The sequence below is a fragment of the Schistocerca cancellata genome, chromosome 10, assembly GCF_023864275.1.
Source record: "Schistocerca cancellata isolate TAMUIC-IGC-003103 chromosome 10, iqSchCanc2.1, whole genome shotgun sequence".
In the NCBI taxonomy this organism is placed as follows: domain Eukaryota; kingdom Metazoa; phylum Arthropoda; class Insecta; order Orthoptera; family Acrididae; genus Schistocerca; species Schistocerca cancellata.
Window position 1 is genome coordinate 205,958,034 of NC_064635.1, and position 16,560 is coordinate 205,974,593.

At 44.1% G+C, this 16,560-nt stretch overlaps 1 protein-coding gene across 1 annotated transcript in view; it reads right to left on the bottom strand.

The window, feature by feature from the left end:
* LOC126106270 (mucin-19-like) overlaps positions 1 to 5,024 on the bottom strand; it is a 267,599-nt gene extending 262,575 nt beyond the window's left edge. Inside the window, exon 1 of the mRNA XM_049912493.1 lies at positions 4,779 to 5,024. Within this exon, the coding sequence (XP_049768450.1) occupies positions 4,779 to 5,024 (246 nt within the window). The remainder of the gene's footprint in view (positions 1 to 4,778) is intronic.
* Positions 5,025 to 16,560: the final 11,536 nt, after the last annotated feature.

The following is a 16,560-nucleotide window of genomic DNA, read 5'->3' on the forward strand; positions in this document are numbered from 1 at the left end:
ATTATGTTCACAAAATTTTTGAGTGTTTAGAGGACATAAAAAGAAACCATGCTTTTAGTGACAAAAAATGTCGCAGGTGCACTGTTACCCCGCTAGGGGTGCAGGGAGGGTTTGAAGCTAGTGATGGCGAGATGATGTTCAAAATGTCTTGTGAGACACATTGCTGTAGAAATGTTGCTGAAAATGCCGTACGCTTACATTAACGCACAAATGACAGTTGCGTTCTAATGAATGTGTAACCCGCTCAAAACAACCAGGTGTCTCATATATAATGGTTGCAATTTCAGTCGCAAATCCGTATGTTAGCGACAAATACAAGACAATATGCATCACAAGGAAGTTTGAACTCTTTCCCCGAACAGCCATAGCATCAAAACTTTCATGAAGTCCTAGTGGGGAAACAATGTACCTGCGATATTTTTGTCACATAAGGAAATTGTTTCTTTTCACCTAGTATACTAAAACTAAAATTTGATAAACGTAATTTTATACACACTGTACACTGGATGAAAAATGTAGGACTAGTTAACACCGAGCGTGGTGGCGCAGTGGTTAGCACACTGGACTCTCATTCGGGAGGACGATGGTTCAATCCCACGTCCGGCCATCCTGATTTAGGTTTTCCGTGATTTCCCTACATCGCTCCAGGCAAATGCCGGGATGGTTCCTCTGAAAGGGCACGGCCGACTTCCTTCCCCGTCCTTCCCTAATCCGATGAGACCGATGACCTCGCTGTCTGGTCTCCTTCCCCAAACAACCCAACCCACTGGTTAAGAACGGTAAACGCGCTGGGCGAACGATGACGTCACCTATATGCGAGTCTCTGCAATGACTAACGTGTTGGAACATACTGAACTGGAATATACCAGAACAGTGGCACGATATAATGGTTTTCATCAGGAAAGCGTCTCAACCACGAAACGTACAATGTATTTCAATAAAATTGCTGGGATATCGTGTTTTTTGACTTTGTCAACACTGACCCAGACTGTCGGATTGCAACGTAATCTCGACCGGAATAGGCTACAGATCACCCTTTGACCACAGCTTAATTTATAAAACTTTTATCGGTGTGTAAGTTACAACAAGCTAAAACATAGTTCCCGTCAATGAATTGCTATTTGCACCAGACGTATGAAGACTTGAGTTGTCTCATGTTGAGAAATCAGAAGCAGCGATCTGTTTTACTTGGTAAAAACTTTCTAAAGCAAAGATCGCCTAATTATTTCTTTATTTACAACAACCAGTTCCGACAGACTTTGCTGTCATCTACACGTTTTCAAAAATTTTTGTTATAAAATGTGTTCATTTTGAGTTGGAACCTCACGCCAACTTGACACTCAGATAAGACGTAGCACATTATGCAAAGCTTTGTCATGCATAAACATTTAAAACCAAAAAGCTCCATGTGTACATGGCCATGTCCGTCTACGTAGCGCTAAAACATGACTATTAACATCACACAAAACACAGTGTGCTACTGCCCATTTTATTGTGTACTGTTTTTCATGACGTAACGATCATCTACATCTACATATATAGACACGGCCATGAACACAAGGCGCCTTTTCATTTTCAATATTTTATTTATGGCAACTCTTTTCATAAGGTGCTACATTTCATCTGCATAACAACTTGGCATGAGGGTCCAACTCATATTGAGTTCATTTTATAACAAAAATTTCTGAAAACGTGAAGATGACAGCAAACACCGGTTGTTGTAAATAAATAATTATGCGATGTTAGCTTTAAAAACTTTTTACTAGGATGTATGAATGCTAGCGAACAACATGACTTACGCCCCCATTTTAAAGAAACATTATCCACAAAACATACGACAGACGTATATGAAAAATGCGACTGAAAGAAACGAAAACAGCCAAGATGTCAACTACGTGACGTATTTTAGAAATGACAGCATTTCGGATAGAGTTTGACAGTGCAACCTACAGCCTCCCCCACCCCCTTCGAAAAGCATGTTGCGGAGTCAGACTCATCTGCAGATGTCCGACGTCTAGGTTATGTTGGAAGCTAAAACTTTGGTTGAAAGTTAGCGAAAGCAACGAATGTCAGTTCGAAATAAAGTTTGTGGCAACAGATTGACCTGTAGCAGAGCCGAACTGTTCACGTTCGTGTGATATTCAATCAACTTTCCGTTAAGAAAAGTAGAACTGCATGGTGCCCAAGATTGGAACGAGTATTTTGATTTCGGGCTGTTGTAGCATTCTCAAGCAACTGCGGGGACACTCGTGTCAACCGTGTTTTCATATTTTCTATGCGTAACAGATGGCAGATACGCGTGTCTTATTATGCATATGAAAGATGTAAACATGGTTGACGGGAGAACAGTGTCTTCTTAGAAGATGACGCATGGGTGCGTTTCACAGTTGGTTGCCGACTGATAATATTACAGCGAAATCGCGACTGTCAAGTACGTTTATTAAGAGAGCAGCTGCGAGAATGTGGACTCCAGTAAAAAGAAAATAAACAGAAACAGAAAATTCGAAGAGAATATGGCAGCTCCGATAGGCAGACGGAAGAGAATAATTGTGGCGCATGCAGAAAATTCAAATGGTTTTATTCCAAACTTTCTGGTGTTAGTCATTTCAAATAAGATCTCCGAGTACCACGAGGAGGTGGACCACAATAATTTTCTGAAATGGTTCGAAGACTATGTGCTGCGAACCTTACCCAAAAAAGGTATGATTTTTATGGATAGCGCTCCCCATCATTCAGCTACACAAGATAAGGCGCCCACAAAGGTAACAAGGGAAAGAAAGAACTGTAACATACCGGTTGACTATAGCTTGACAGCGGTGGGGGGGGGGGGGCGAGGGGGGGGGGCAAATATTAGAATTTGTTTCGCAACATAAGCCATGATATGACTGACGTGGAAAGACTTTTGAAGGAGGCAATTGTAAATGCGACACCAGAAGACGGGTAAAAAGTAGTGAAACATGTCAAACGAATAATACCGGATGTACGGAATAATGCGGATAAATTGCACAACAGTGCGCCTAAGAAAATTATATCTTTTGTCACAACGAGCAGCGACACCTGTCATTCCATTGACTCTGAATTATGTGGTGTTTTCCCATTGTCTGACCAGTATATACTGTACTTAAACTATTTAAGTGACACAGATAAACACAACACTGGTTAACAAATGGAATTACCATGTATAACTTTTTGGCCTGGTTTACCGATAAGAATATTTACCACACCATACCTGAGGGCACAATAGAAACACAAACTGAGCGCTTTCATTCAATGTTATTCCTAAAGAGAATATACTGATATATATTTGATCGTTATATTGTATATATTCCAACAATTTCCTGTTCGACAATGAAAGCGAGCACATACAGTTTCCTATAAAGTGGCAGTTACAATAATTACTGTTACTTCACACAGTAAGATATCTGTTTTTAATTCAGACGCTTGCACGTTATACAGGGTGTAAATTTTAAGTTGACAAACCGGAATAACTCGAAAAATAAGCTACACACGAAAAAATGTGTAGAATCCAAAGTTGATTATTTTCGAGGGGGACATCTGCTGGTGCTAAAATTAGCCCCTGGGGGTGGCGCGGGAGGCACCTTTAAAGTTTCAAATGGGAACCCCCTCTTTTGAATTGCAGAATCAGATTCTACATAAAAAACTACGTACATTTTGTCTTAAACATTTGTTTTGATTCTTGGTAGATGGCGCTGTTATTCAAGAAAATCCATGTTCTCATTTTTGCGTGGAAAATGGTTACGGAAAAAATAAAAAATACTTATGTATTTCGTAAATTTTGATTCGTTAAAACTAAAACTCTCCCTTTCTCCCCATAGGGTGGGGTTTGAGAGAGAGGAATTAGAGTTTTACAAATGTTGACCCTAATAATTTTTTCTGCAGATTCGGATAAGTTTTGTTTGTTTCGTGGTCATGAGCACACACAACTTTAATTATCAAACAAATCATCTAACTAGCTAACTAACCAAACATCCTACTTACTAACGAGTGAGCTCGTTTTTTTTATTTATTCCTACCCACTTTCCACGCATAAATGAGAACATGGATTTTCTTGAATGACAGCGCCAACTACCAAGAATCAAAACAAATGTTTAAGACAAAATGTACGTAGTTTTTTTATATAGAAATTAAAAAATTGGGGTTCCCACTTGAAATTTTAAAGTTGCCTCCGGCCCCACCCCCAGGGGGCTGGGGGGTGGCGGGCTAATTTTAGCACCAGCAGATGGCCCCCCTCGAAAATAATCAACTTTGGATTCTACACATTTTTCCGTGTGAAGCTTACTTTTCGAGTTATTCTGGTTTGTCAACTTAAAATTTACACCCATTTATTAACACGTTAATTGTAAGCACATACTTGGAAATGGCATGTAAGCCCAAATCGTGCAAGGTAACATGAACTTAATACCTGTGAGAAACAGCGGAAGTGAAAAATACAAAATGTCCTTTAACAAATAAGCCACTGTGGTGCCCCACATGAATAAAAGGATCATAATTGTAACTTACAACGTAATCATTTATATTTCATTTATCAGTCGTCAGGCAGTACAGACAAATATTGACACTACAGGGGACAGAGGACAATACGTAACTTTTAGTGTGTCTGAGGACGTCCCAATCCTTTGATAATATACCGTGTTTATATGACAACATGGCAGCCATACGGTATCGCAGTGTCATTGTTCAAAGTCGACTCGTCGTATCGTAGTATTCCGTAATTAACGACACCGTAACTTGTATATCGCGGATAAGATGGTACTCACCACTTTCCTCTTTTTGCTGGGGGGCGGTGGGGGCAGAGCCGCCCCTGGGCCCCTCTTGCCGCCTCCGGCCGCCGCGGACGCAGCGGCGCCGGCGGATGAAGACGCTGGGGGCGGAGGCGGCGTCGCAGCGCCTCCCGATGCCGCCGAGCCGCCGGCTCCAGACCCAGGGGCGGCGCCGGGGGCCGTGGAGGCGGCGCCCGAGCCGCCGGGGGCGGCGCGAGCACTGCGTGGCGCCGGGGAACGCATCTCGCCTGCGTCACCACAGCACCCACTGAACGACACAGCTTCACCCTAAACAGATACTAAACGCCACTCTGTGCCCTCACTGCACACTCACGTAACACCAACAGTAAACACTCGTCACTTCTTTCCGGAGAAGACGTCGCTCACAAACACGACTTCACACTCAGTGTAAATTTCTTTCAAACGCAGCACCAAAGCCTGTGTCACACACGCCTGCTTCGAATCCTCACCACACAAACGCTGCAGTACTTCGATACTGCTTCCGACACCACAGATAAACACACTACTTCCAACTACACGTGGTCGCACTTGCCTCGGCACTGAAAGGCCCAAAGCTCTTCGCAAATCGGCCCAACGGGTCTACAGCACGATCTTTGGTCAGCTTTGGCGACCTCACAGCTAGGCACGAATTATATCACTACTCGCGCCACTCGCAACATAAACAAACGCTGCAGCAGTTCAAAACACCACAACGTAAACACTTTTACTTCAGATTCGTTTTAGATGTCTTGTACAACTGTGCCAACTTGTTTGTGATGCACAAGACGCCAGTTACTTGCTACGATCAGATAACACAGCGAGTGATTTATGATCGCATGGTCAATCTCTGCAGCACCGCATAGACTGCCTCACTGCAGTGCCAGAAATGTCCTCACAGATCGAACACCAACCCAAACGACTTACAATAAAGTGACAGTCTGTCAGTTCACGATGTTTACAGATACTTTTTCAAAAAAAAAAACGTAGCAACTTTGGTTTCGTCTGGCACAAAGAAGTATTGTGCGCATTAAGTTTACTAGACTACATAAAACTGTGATCTGTTTTCACAGTGGCAGTCTTATACATCCGTCGACACGTACCGTTTCGTAAGCCACACTTTCGAGTTTTCGGCTCACTGTTGTCTGTAGCACAATGCCAGTGTACGAAGATGTGAAGAATGTCAGCCGCGGAATGCCGGTAGCAGGAGCTTGTCGCGGAGAGTAAGGTCAAAAAGAGAGTGTGAGTGTATGAAAGAGAGAGCGAGCGAGTAGCTCTCGGTAGATATGTAGCGGAGCGGTGAAGAGTCACAGTAGCGGCGGAGCGGCGGGGGGGTTCCCCCGTCAGGCGAGCACGCCGCGGTCGGCGCCGGCAGGGGCAGGGCTGCCAACTGCGGACGGCGCGGCCCGCCGTGGCATGGCGGCGTCGCCTCACAGCGGACGGGTTGGCGCGCCTGGCGCCGGCGCCCGCCCGCGCCGTCGCCCGCTCAGCGCAGCCGCCGCGACGCCCTGGACGACGCCGACGTCGCCGCCGGAGGATCCTGCACGAGAGGAGAGCGGAAGCTGCGTCAGCATTCTTCCGTAAAGGCGCGAACACGAGCAAGTACACACGACTCGGGAAAAGCTCCTCGTACGAAATACATTTTTCATTAATTGATGACTAAATGAAACCCTCAGCTGCCGACAAGTGTCGTTGATATACCTCCATGTGGACAGCTGAAAATGTGTGCCCTGACCGGGACTCGAAGCCGGAATCTCCTGCTTACATGGCAGACGCTCTATCAATCTGAGCAACCGAGGACACAAATGAATAGCGCGTCTGCAGGGACTTATCCCTTGCACGCTTCCCGTGAGACTCACATCCCCGACTGTCCACAATTCTACATATTTAATGTATTGGCGATTCCAGTAAGAGAAATTATGGACAGTTGGGAATGTGAGTCTCATGGGAAGCGTGCAAGGGATACGTCCCTGCGCTCGCGCTATTCGTCTGTGTCGGTGGCTCAGTTGGATAGAGCGTCTGCCATGTAAACAGGAGATCCCCGGTTCCAGTCCCGGTGGGGGCACACACTTTCAGCTGGCCACATCGAGGTATATCAACAACACCTGTCGAAAGCTGAGGATTTCAATTAATTATCATTTATTCTAGAGAAGCTGCACGGTCATCAAACGTATCTGTTCTATGGAGAACAGTTACTGTCTTCATATATACATTTTACATTCTTGTTGATTTTTATTATATGGGGATTAGGCCGTGGTCTAAGACACGATTCTGTGCACAACGTGTCGTATTTTGGACGCATCGCCAGAGGCTTAAAAAAAGACAACAGCAATTCCTTGAAAGACATCATGTTTACGCCACTGACTGTTAAACTTTTTATTTCCACTATTGCAATTTGTACAGAAAGCAGATGGCAGTTATAAGATTCGAGGAGTATGAAAGGGAAGCAGTGGTTGGGAAGGGAGTGAGACAGGGTTGTAAACATCTCCGATGTTATTCAATCTGTATATTGACCAAGCAGTAAAGGAAACAAAAGCAAAATTCTGAGTAGGTATTAAAATTCATGGAGAAGAAATAAAAACTTTGAGGTTCGCCGATGACATTGTAATTCTGTCAGAGACAGCAAAGGACTTGGAAGAGCACTTGAACGGAATGGACAGTGTCTTGAAAGCAGGGTATAAGATGAACATGAACAAAAGCAAAATGAGGATAATGGAATGTAGTCGAGTTACCTCGGGTGATACTGAGGGAATTAGATAAGGGAATGAGACACTTAAAGTAGTAAAGGAGTTTTGCTATTTGGGGAGCAAAATAACTGATGATGGTCGAAGTAGAGAGGATATAAAATGTAGACTGACAATGCCAAGGAAAGCGTTTCTGAAGAAGAGAAATTTGTTAACATTGAGTATAGATTTAAATGTCATAAAGTCATTTCTGAAAGTATTTGTATGGAGTGTAGCCATGTATGGAAGTGAAACGTGGACGATAAATAGTTTAGACAAGAAGACAATAGAAGCTTTCGAAATGTGGTGCTACAGAAGAATGCTGAAGATTAGATGGGTAGATCACATAACTAATGAGGAGGTATTGAACAGAATTGGGGAGAAGAGGAGCTTGTGGCACAACTTGACTAGAAGAAGCGATCGGTTGGTAGGACATATTCTGAGACATCAAGGGATCACCAATTTAGTATTGGAGGGCAGCGTGGAGGGTAAAAATCGAAGAGGGAGACCAAGAGATGAATACACTAAGCAGATTCAGAAGGATGTAGGTTGGAGTAATTACTGGGAGATGAAGATCCTTGCACAGGATAGAGTGCCATGGAGAGCTGCATCAAACCAGTCTCAGGACTGAAGACCACAACAACAACAACAACAACAACAACAACATTGCAATTTCGGCTCTAGGCGATTTTTAAGTGCAGATGTTATATACATGTTTGCTGTTATATCGCTGTCGTATCGCTGCTAATGTATATTTGTATAACGGCAAATGACAACGACATATAAATGTGTCAGCTTGTATAAAGTAGACATGGCTTAAAGCCAAAACATCTGCACTTGATAATGGCCTAAGGCCGAAATTCCAATAGCAGAAATAAAAACTTTAATAGTCACTGGCGTAAACGTGATGTCTTTCAAGAAATTTCACATGACTATGAATCCCACTTATGAAAAGCTAACAACAGCAAGTGTCATCTGGTCAACACAGATAAATAGGCAGTAGCACATCAAGCAGTGGTACAAGTGAAAGAAATTAGTCTCATCAAGGTCCAATCTGTAGAACTAAATGCCTAAAACGGTCACCCGGACACTTGGTCCTTGTTAGATTCCATGCCTAATAGCTTGCAGGAGCAACAACAATTTGAGTTTCAGTATTTCGTGTAGTTACTGATAGCATTTAGGAACGTAACATCCAGCCATAATCTACTCATTAAGATGTATAAAGGTCTAACACAACAGGTCAAGTATTAAAATGAGAACTATATATACTGAAACGCCAAAGAAACTGGTACAGGTATGTGTATTCGAATTCAGGGAAATGTACACAGGCAGAATACGGCGCTGCGGTCGGCAACGCCCATATACGACAACAAAAATGGTTCAAATGGCTCTGAGCACTATGGGACTTAACATCTGAGGTCATCAGTCCCCTAGAACTTACAACTACTTAAACCTAACTAACCTAAGGACATCACACACATCCATGTTGGGCGCACGAGCGATGGGACACAGCATCTCCGAGGCAGGAATGTAGGGGAGATTTTCCCGTACGACCATTTCACGAGTGTGCCGTGAGTATCAGAAATGCGATAAAACATCAAATCTCCATCGCTGTGGCCAAAAAGGCCCTACAAGAATGGGACAAAAGTGCAACCCTTCCGCAAACTGCTGCAGATTTCAATCATGGGCCATCAACAAGTGTCAGCGGACGAACCATTCAACGAAATATCATCGATATGGGGTTCCGGAGCCAAAGTTCCACTCGTGTACTCTTTATGACTGCACGACACAAAACTTTACATCTCGCCTGGGCCCCAAAATACTGTCATTTAACTGTTGCTGACTGGAAACGACACGTATACAGAATGTTACAAAAAGGTACGGCCAAACTTTCAGGAAACATTCCTCACACACAAAGAAAGAAAATATGTTATGTGGACATGTGTCCGGAAATGCTTACTTTCCATGTTAGAGCTCATTTTATTACTTCTCTTCACACCACATTAACCATGGAATGGAAACACACAGCAACAGAACGTACCAGCGTGACTTCAAACACTTTGTTACAGGAAATGTTCAAAATGTCCTGCGTTAGCGACGATACATGCATCCTCCCTCCGTCGCATGGAATCCCTGATGCGCTGATGCAGCCCTGGAGAATGGCGTATTGTATCACAGCCGTCCACAATACGAGCGCGAAGAGTCTCTACATTTGGTACCGGGGTTGCGTAGACAAGAGCTTTCAAATGCCCCCATAAATGAAAGTCAAGAGGGTTGAGGTCAGGAGAGCGTGGAGGCCATGGAATCGGTCACCGAATCTGTTGTTGAGAAGCGTACGAACACTTCGACTGAAATGTGCAGGAGCTCCATCGTGCATGAACCACATGTTGTGTCGTACTTGTACAGGCACATGTTCTAGCAGCACAGGTAGAGTATCCCGTATGAAATCATGATAACGTGCTCCATTGACCGTAGGTGGAAGAACATGGGGCCCAATCAAGACATCACCAACAATGCCTGCCCAAACGTTCACAGAAAATCTGTGTTGATGACGTGATTGCACAATTGCGTGCGGATTCTCGTCAGCCCACACATGTTGATTGTGAAAATTTACAATTTGACCACGTTGGAATGAAGCCTCGTCCGTAAAGAGAACATTTGCGCTGAAATGAGGATTGACACATTGTTGGATGAACCATTGGCAGAAGTGTACCCGTGGAGGCCAATCAGCTGCTGATACTGTCTGCACACGCTGTACATGGTACGGAAACAACTGGTTCTGCCGTAGCACTCTCCATACAGTGACGTGGTCAACGTTACCTTGTACAGCAGCAACTTCTCTGACGCTGATATTAGGGTTATCGTCAACTGCACGAAGAATTGCCTCGTCCATTGCAGGTGTCCTCGTCGTTTTAATTCTTCCCCAGTCGCGAGTCATAGGCTGGAATGTTCCGTGTTCCCTAAGACGCCGATCAATTGCTTCGAACGTCTTCCTGTCGGGACACCTTCGTTCTGGAAATCTGTCTCGATACAAACGTACCGCGCCACGGCTATTGCCCCGTGCTAATCCACACATCAAATGGGCATCTGCCAACTCCGCATTTGTAAACATTGCACTGACTGCAAAACCACGTTCGTGATGAACACTAACCTGTTGATGCTACGTACTGATGTGCTTGATGCTAGTACTGTAGAGCAATGAGTCGCATGTCAACACAAGCACCGAAGTCAACATTACCTTCCTTGAATTGGGCCAACTGCCAGTGAATCGAGGAAGTACAGTACATACTGACGAAACTAAAATGAGCTCTAACATGGAAATTAAGGGATGTTATGTCCACATAACATCTTTTCTTTATTTGTGTGTGAGGCATTTTTCCTGAAAGTTTGGCCGTACCTTTTTGTAACACCCTGTATAAGCATCCCGTCTGATCACCTGCGTCCATTCAGCTCCAGTGTGCATTCCGACGGACTTGGGCGATTCCAGCAGGACAATGCGACACCCCACAAGTGCAGAATTGCTATGCAGTGGCTCCAGAAACACACTTATGAATTTAAACACTTCCGCTGGACTCGAAACTCCCCAGACATGAACATTATTGAGCATACCTGCGATGCCTTGCAACGTGCTATGCAGAAGAGATCCCCATCCCGTAGTACTCTTTCGGATTTATGGACAGCCCTGCAGGATTCATGGTGTCAGTTCCCTGCAGCACTACTTCAGACATTAGTCGAGTCCATGCGAGTGTTGCGGCACTTTTGCGGGCACGCAGATACCTTGCACGATATTAGGCAGGTGTACCAGTTTCTTTGGCTATTCAATGTATATAAGTGTACAGTAAGGCAGTGCAGCTCACGAAGCGCCAATTACCAGACTTCATTGATCCACCTTTTGAGACTGAGAACACTTAGCGACTTCCAATGAGCTTTACACGTAACTTCAAACCTTTTGAAACTTTTTCTCGCTAACACCTCCCCATAGAATAATGAAAGGAAAAGCGTTTATCTGCATTTTTGTCATTCACTCAGTAAAACTTTCGCATCGGACATAGCGTTTTAATTTATTACTTCTTTCCTATTCTCTCTCTTCGCAACGTATCTTGCACGCAGTATCCATGTATTCTACTCATAGTAGCCACGTGCAAAATTATACCACTGTGTGACGCATGTTTTAGGAGATGACGTCATAAACGCTGAATGCGTCAAAAATCTTTTCTTAAAACACATTAGCATTTGGAAAGTAATTACAAGCCTGAAGCTGTTTTATAACACATACGGGTAGGGTTACTGGTCATTACTATGGTAGGAGGTACAGAGAAGCCGCATAAATTAAAGAACACAAAAACTTTGAATGAGCACAATGACGACTGATATTAGACAAGCCGTATGCCTCGATGCCAAGTAAATCAAACAGCGCCAACTCTTCCACGCCGGCCGGAGTGGCCGTGCGGTTCTAGGCGCTACAGTCTGGAGCCGAGCGACCGCTACGGTCGCAGGTTCGAATCTTGCCTCGTGGATGGATGTGTGCGATGTCCTTAGGTTAGTTAAGTTTAACTAGTTCTAAGTTCTAAGCGACTGATAACCTCAGAAATGATGTCGCATAGTGCTCAGAGCCACTTGAACCATTTGAACTCTTCCACAGTTCAAGCTCTATAATACGTGTCGACCTGGCTCCGCGACGTTAAGTCAACGGCCTGCCAAGAGCCACGGGCAGATAGTTGCGTGCAGTCGTATAAACACTTCGGCTTGCTAAGCAGGATTGAAAATTTTATCCACATAGCCTTCGATGATGTCTCCAGCATTAGGAACGAAACGATATGCACGGATATATGCCTTAAACTACAGCCTAACGCCTACATAACAAAAATCACCGTGCTTGTAAATATTTTCATTGTGCGAAAGGATTGTTTGATTCATACCAGTAGAAGCATGAGATCAGGTAGCTTCCGTCTTCCTAGAATTGCGAAAGGAAGAACAAAAAAAAAAGTTAAAGAACTACACGAAAAAAAAACTACAGTGAGTAAACGTAGATTATAAATATTTAGCTACCGGTACCCAAAGTTTTTACAGCGCACAAAAGATCTCCTTGCACAGTTATCAGGCGTCTGCAAGCGCCTTCGAGTTCTAATACTTCGGATTTTATCTTTCTGCAGTGGGCGTAGGTTAGTAACATGCTGTTTCGTTAATAATACTGAGGCACTGTTCGTTCTTTCGTGACCAGATGGCAGCACTTTACGCCACACACAACTCTAGTAGTTGCAGCGAAGAATGACGAGTGGTTTTAATAAGAAAGATGACGACGTTTTCATTACAAAAGCATTCGGTTTTTCCACTTTCCTGGTGTCACACGACCTGAGATTCATCGCCAGCTAAGTGAGGTGACAGTGTCGCGACAATTCAAACGAGACCGAACGCCACGTGTGAGAAACGAATCAAAACAGCCTCGGTCTCGCACGACATCGTCTATTACCATGGTCACGCGGGTGGAGACGGTTGGTTTGGAGTGACGCGTACTGAGTGTGAAAAATCTCCTCTACAGTTGCCGTTTCTGATCGTGGCCATGTGTTGCGACAGCGATGGAGTAACCTACACTCACTGTGTTCCAAAAGTCAGTACGGTGACAGGTGTAAGCTACCAAGATGTAGTGTAGTCCTTCCAGCATTGCGTCAGAGCGGACAGAATAGGCTACACGTCCGCTCTCTCAGCAAAACAAAGCAGCAACGCGTCAGGCAGCGAGACGCAGGGCTTCTTTGTAAAAACATCTTGGAAGCTAAAGGCGTTACATTCAATATCTCTCTCTCTATAGTCCTATGCTTCGTTTTACATCTATTATTCAGTAGTCTCTGTTTACTTAGAAATTTCTTTACAGTAACTGTATAGCATGGAAGATCACTATCGTTATGAACTCTTCTATGCGCTTTAGTCCGGAACCACCCGGCTGCTACGGTCGCGGGTTCGAATCCTGCCTCTTAGGATAGTTAGGTTTAAGTAGTTCTAATTCCAGGGGTCTGACGACCTCAGATGTTAAGTTCCATAGTGCTCAGAGCCATTTGAACCATTTTTTGAACTTTTCTACTGGGTAGATACTTATCCAATCCTACAACAACTCGGTAAATTACAGCTTCGTGGGCGTAAAAAAGAGTCCTGTGAAACATTAGTAAATGCCTTCCCTGAAAACTACCTAGGAGAGAGTGTTCGCAACACCACTCATTATGGAAATATATTGGATGTAATGGCAAAACAATTAGACCTGACCTCTTTGAGGACGTTGCTATCGAATCTGGTATCAGTCACCATGACGCGATTGTGGCAACAATTATTGACGAAGTACAAAGGACAACTGCGACAAGTAGAAAGATATATACGTCCAGTAAACTAGATTAAAAAAGCAGCAGTGTTGCGTCTCAAGGAGGAAGCTGAAGCTTTCGGCAATGGACAGGATCACGTACAGAAACTATGGCTCATTATTAAAAGAATACTTGACAATGCACATGATAGATATGTACCCAACAGAACATTTCACAGTGGGAGAGATCCTTTGTGGTACAGAGTCAGTGTAAAGAAACTTCTAAAGAAACAAAGATTACTGCATGTTGTTGTGGTCTTCAGTCCTGAGACTGGTTTGATGCAGCTGTCCATGCTACTCTATCCTGTGCAAGCTTCTTCGTGTCCCAGTACCTACTAAAATCTACATCCTTCTGAATCTGCATAGTGTATTCATCTCTTGGTCTCCCTCTACTATTTTTACCCTCCACCCTTCCCACCTATACTAAACTGGTGATGCCTCAGAACGTGGCCTACTAACCGATCCCTTCTTTTAGTCCTCTTCTCCCCAATTCTATTCAGTATCTCATCATTAATTACGTCGTAATCTACCTATCTAAACTTCAGGATTCTTCTGTAGCAGCGCATTTCGAAAGCTTCTATTCTCTTCTTGTCCAAACTATTTATCGTCCATGTTTCACTTCCGTACATGGCTACACTCCATACAATACAGGGATCGCGAGAAGATTTAATTGATTGCACCGCGCAAAGAGGAATTCATCCCGTCCTCAATAAGTGCCGCCCGGAAGGGCCGCCTGGTTTGAGGCGCCATGTCACGGATTGAGGGGCCTCTCCCGCCGAAAGTTCCAGTCCTCCCTCGGGCATGGGTGTGTGTGTTGTTCTTAGCATAAGTTAGTATAAGTAGTGTGTAGGTCTAGGGACCGATGACCTCAGCAATTTTGTCCCTTAGAAATTCACACACACTTTTTTTTCCCTCAATATGTCAGTGGGAAGAAACTCTAATAACTGGTACAAGGGGGACACTCTCTGGTTCGCAGATTACATATGTATACGTAGGGATGTAGATGAAGCGTTTTGTCATGCCCCTTCCCTACATTATCTGGCTCCTATACGATTTCTGGATTTTTCCAACGATGAAAGACACACTCCATGGTTGCAAGTTTACCAGCCGCTGTTGGTCTGCGATTTTCTAGTGATCAAAACAAACTCCTAAGGAAGCGTTCGCCGTGGCTCTGAGAAACGATGCAACTGTCAAATTTTTTGTGCAGCTATTTCGCGAAAAAGAAGGACGGAGACATGGGAACCTGACCGTAGCTCGTAAATTCAGAGCTGTTATTTCTTAAAATGGGCCTATTAAATTATTAGCTTCTGGGCTTTACACAAGAAACTTAGCACCAAGAGGATAAGTATTCGTTTACAACACAATACATTGTGTGAAACGGGCTTTTGCGACAATATAACAGCATTGTATTCATATGACCGTCTGTCACTCTCTGTACACACACACACACACACACACACACACACACACACACACACACAAAATTTATGTACTTAGGATCGCTGAAATCCGTGGCAGACTCAGCGCACAAAAACATTATCAGTGCCACAGCAGCGAAAGTCTGGTAGGGTAGCATGCAGGAATTAACTACGTTAAAGAGCTGCACGAAAGACGTACCTGCTGTAGTCCTTTGATTAAAGTAATTCAGAGAGCATAAACGCTCAACAAAGTGGCAACGCTTATAGCCGTAACACAGATTTATTTTCATCTGAAACGCAAGGTTCGCAGATGACGTGACTGATACCATTCGTGAACTCCTTGCGGCACACTGACACAAATCTGTGTGCGGTTAAATGAAAATCACAGCGCTTATACGCGCTGTTCGTCGTCTAAATTGCAAAACCAGCAGCGACAGAAATTAAAAGAAATTTTACTTACGACCCTGTGAAGGCTGTCACGATCGAAAAGCATTCAGGTAACTTAACATATATCTCGCGGTTACTTGGGTCTGCAGATGTACTGTAGGTTGAAAATAATGTACCTGCCCTTGGTACGTCTGTCTTCTGGTAGAGGTCACTCAAATTACAACAATGCAGGGGAATGCCATGGCCAGTGATATTGTTGAAAACATTTGTGTTATGCTGGCGGGTACAAGCAGAGTCACAACTGAAAAACATTTTTTTTTCTTAGCGTATGGGTGGATGCAAAGTAACGAACGGGTAGCACATACGATAAGTCCCAACGGTGGGTATTCTTCGGAATGTGCAACAAATGGCCTTTGCAACTGGGTCTGCGACAGATGCACCATGCTGTGGAACACCCGATCAAAATGGCAACGATAATGACGCCACTGAAAGCTTAAATGCATCACAGCTTCGTTGACCAGCAAAATCGACAAGGAAGAGGTCGGCAGACGTCAACATTCCCAGGAGCTCCACGCGTCACTGGATGAAAGAAGAAGGTTACCGTTCATTTCGATCCGGCTGCATCAGTAAATTAAGTGATCACGATACGAATAGCCGGCCGGAGTGGCCGTGCGTTTCTAGGCGCTACAGTCTGGAACCGCGTGACCGCTACGGTCGCATGTTCGAATCCTGCCTCGGGCATGGATGTGTGTGATGTCCTTAGGTTAGTTAGGTTTAAGTAGTTCTAAGTTCTAGGGGACTGATGACCACAGCAGTTAAGTCCCATAGTGCTCAGAGCCATTTGAACCATTTGAACGATACGAATATGCGACGTGATTCTTGCGAATAATTACTTGCAGCTTTTCCAA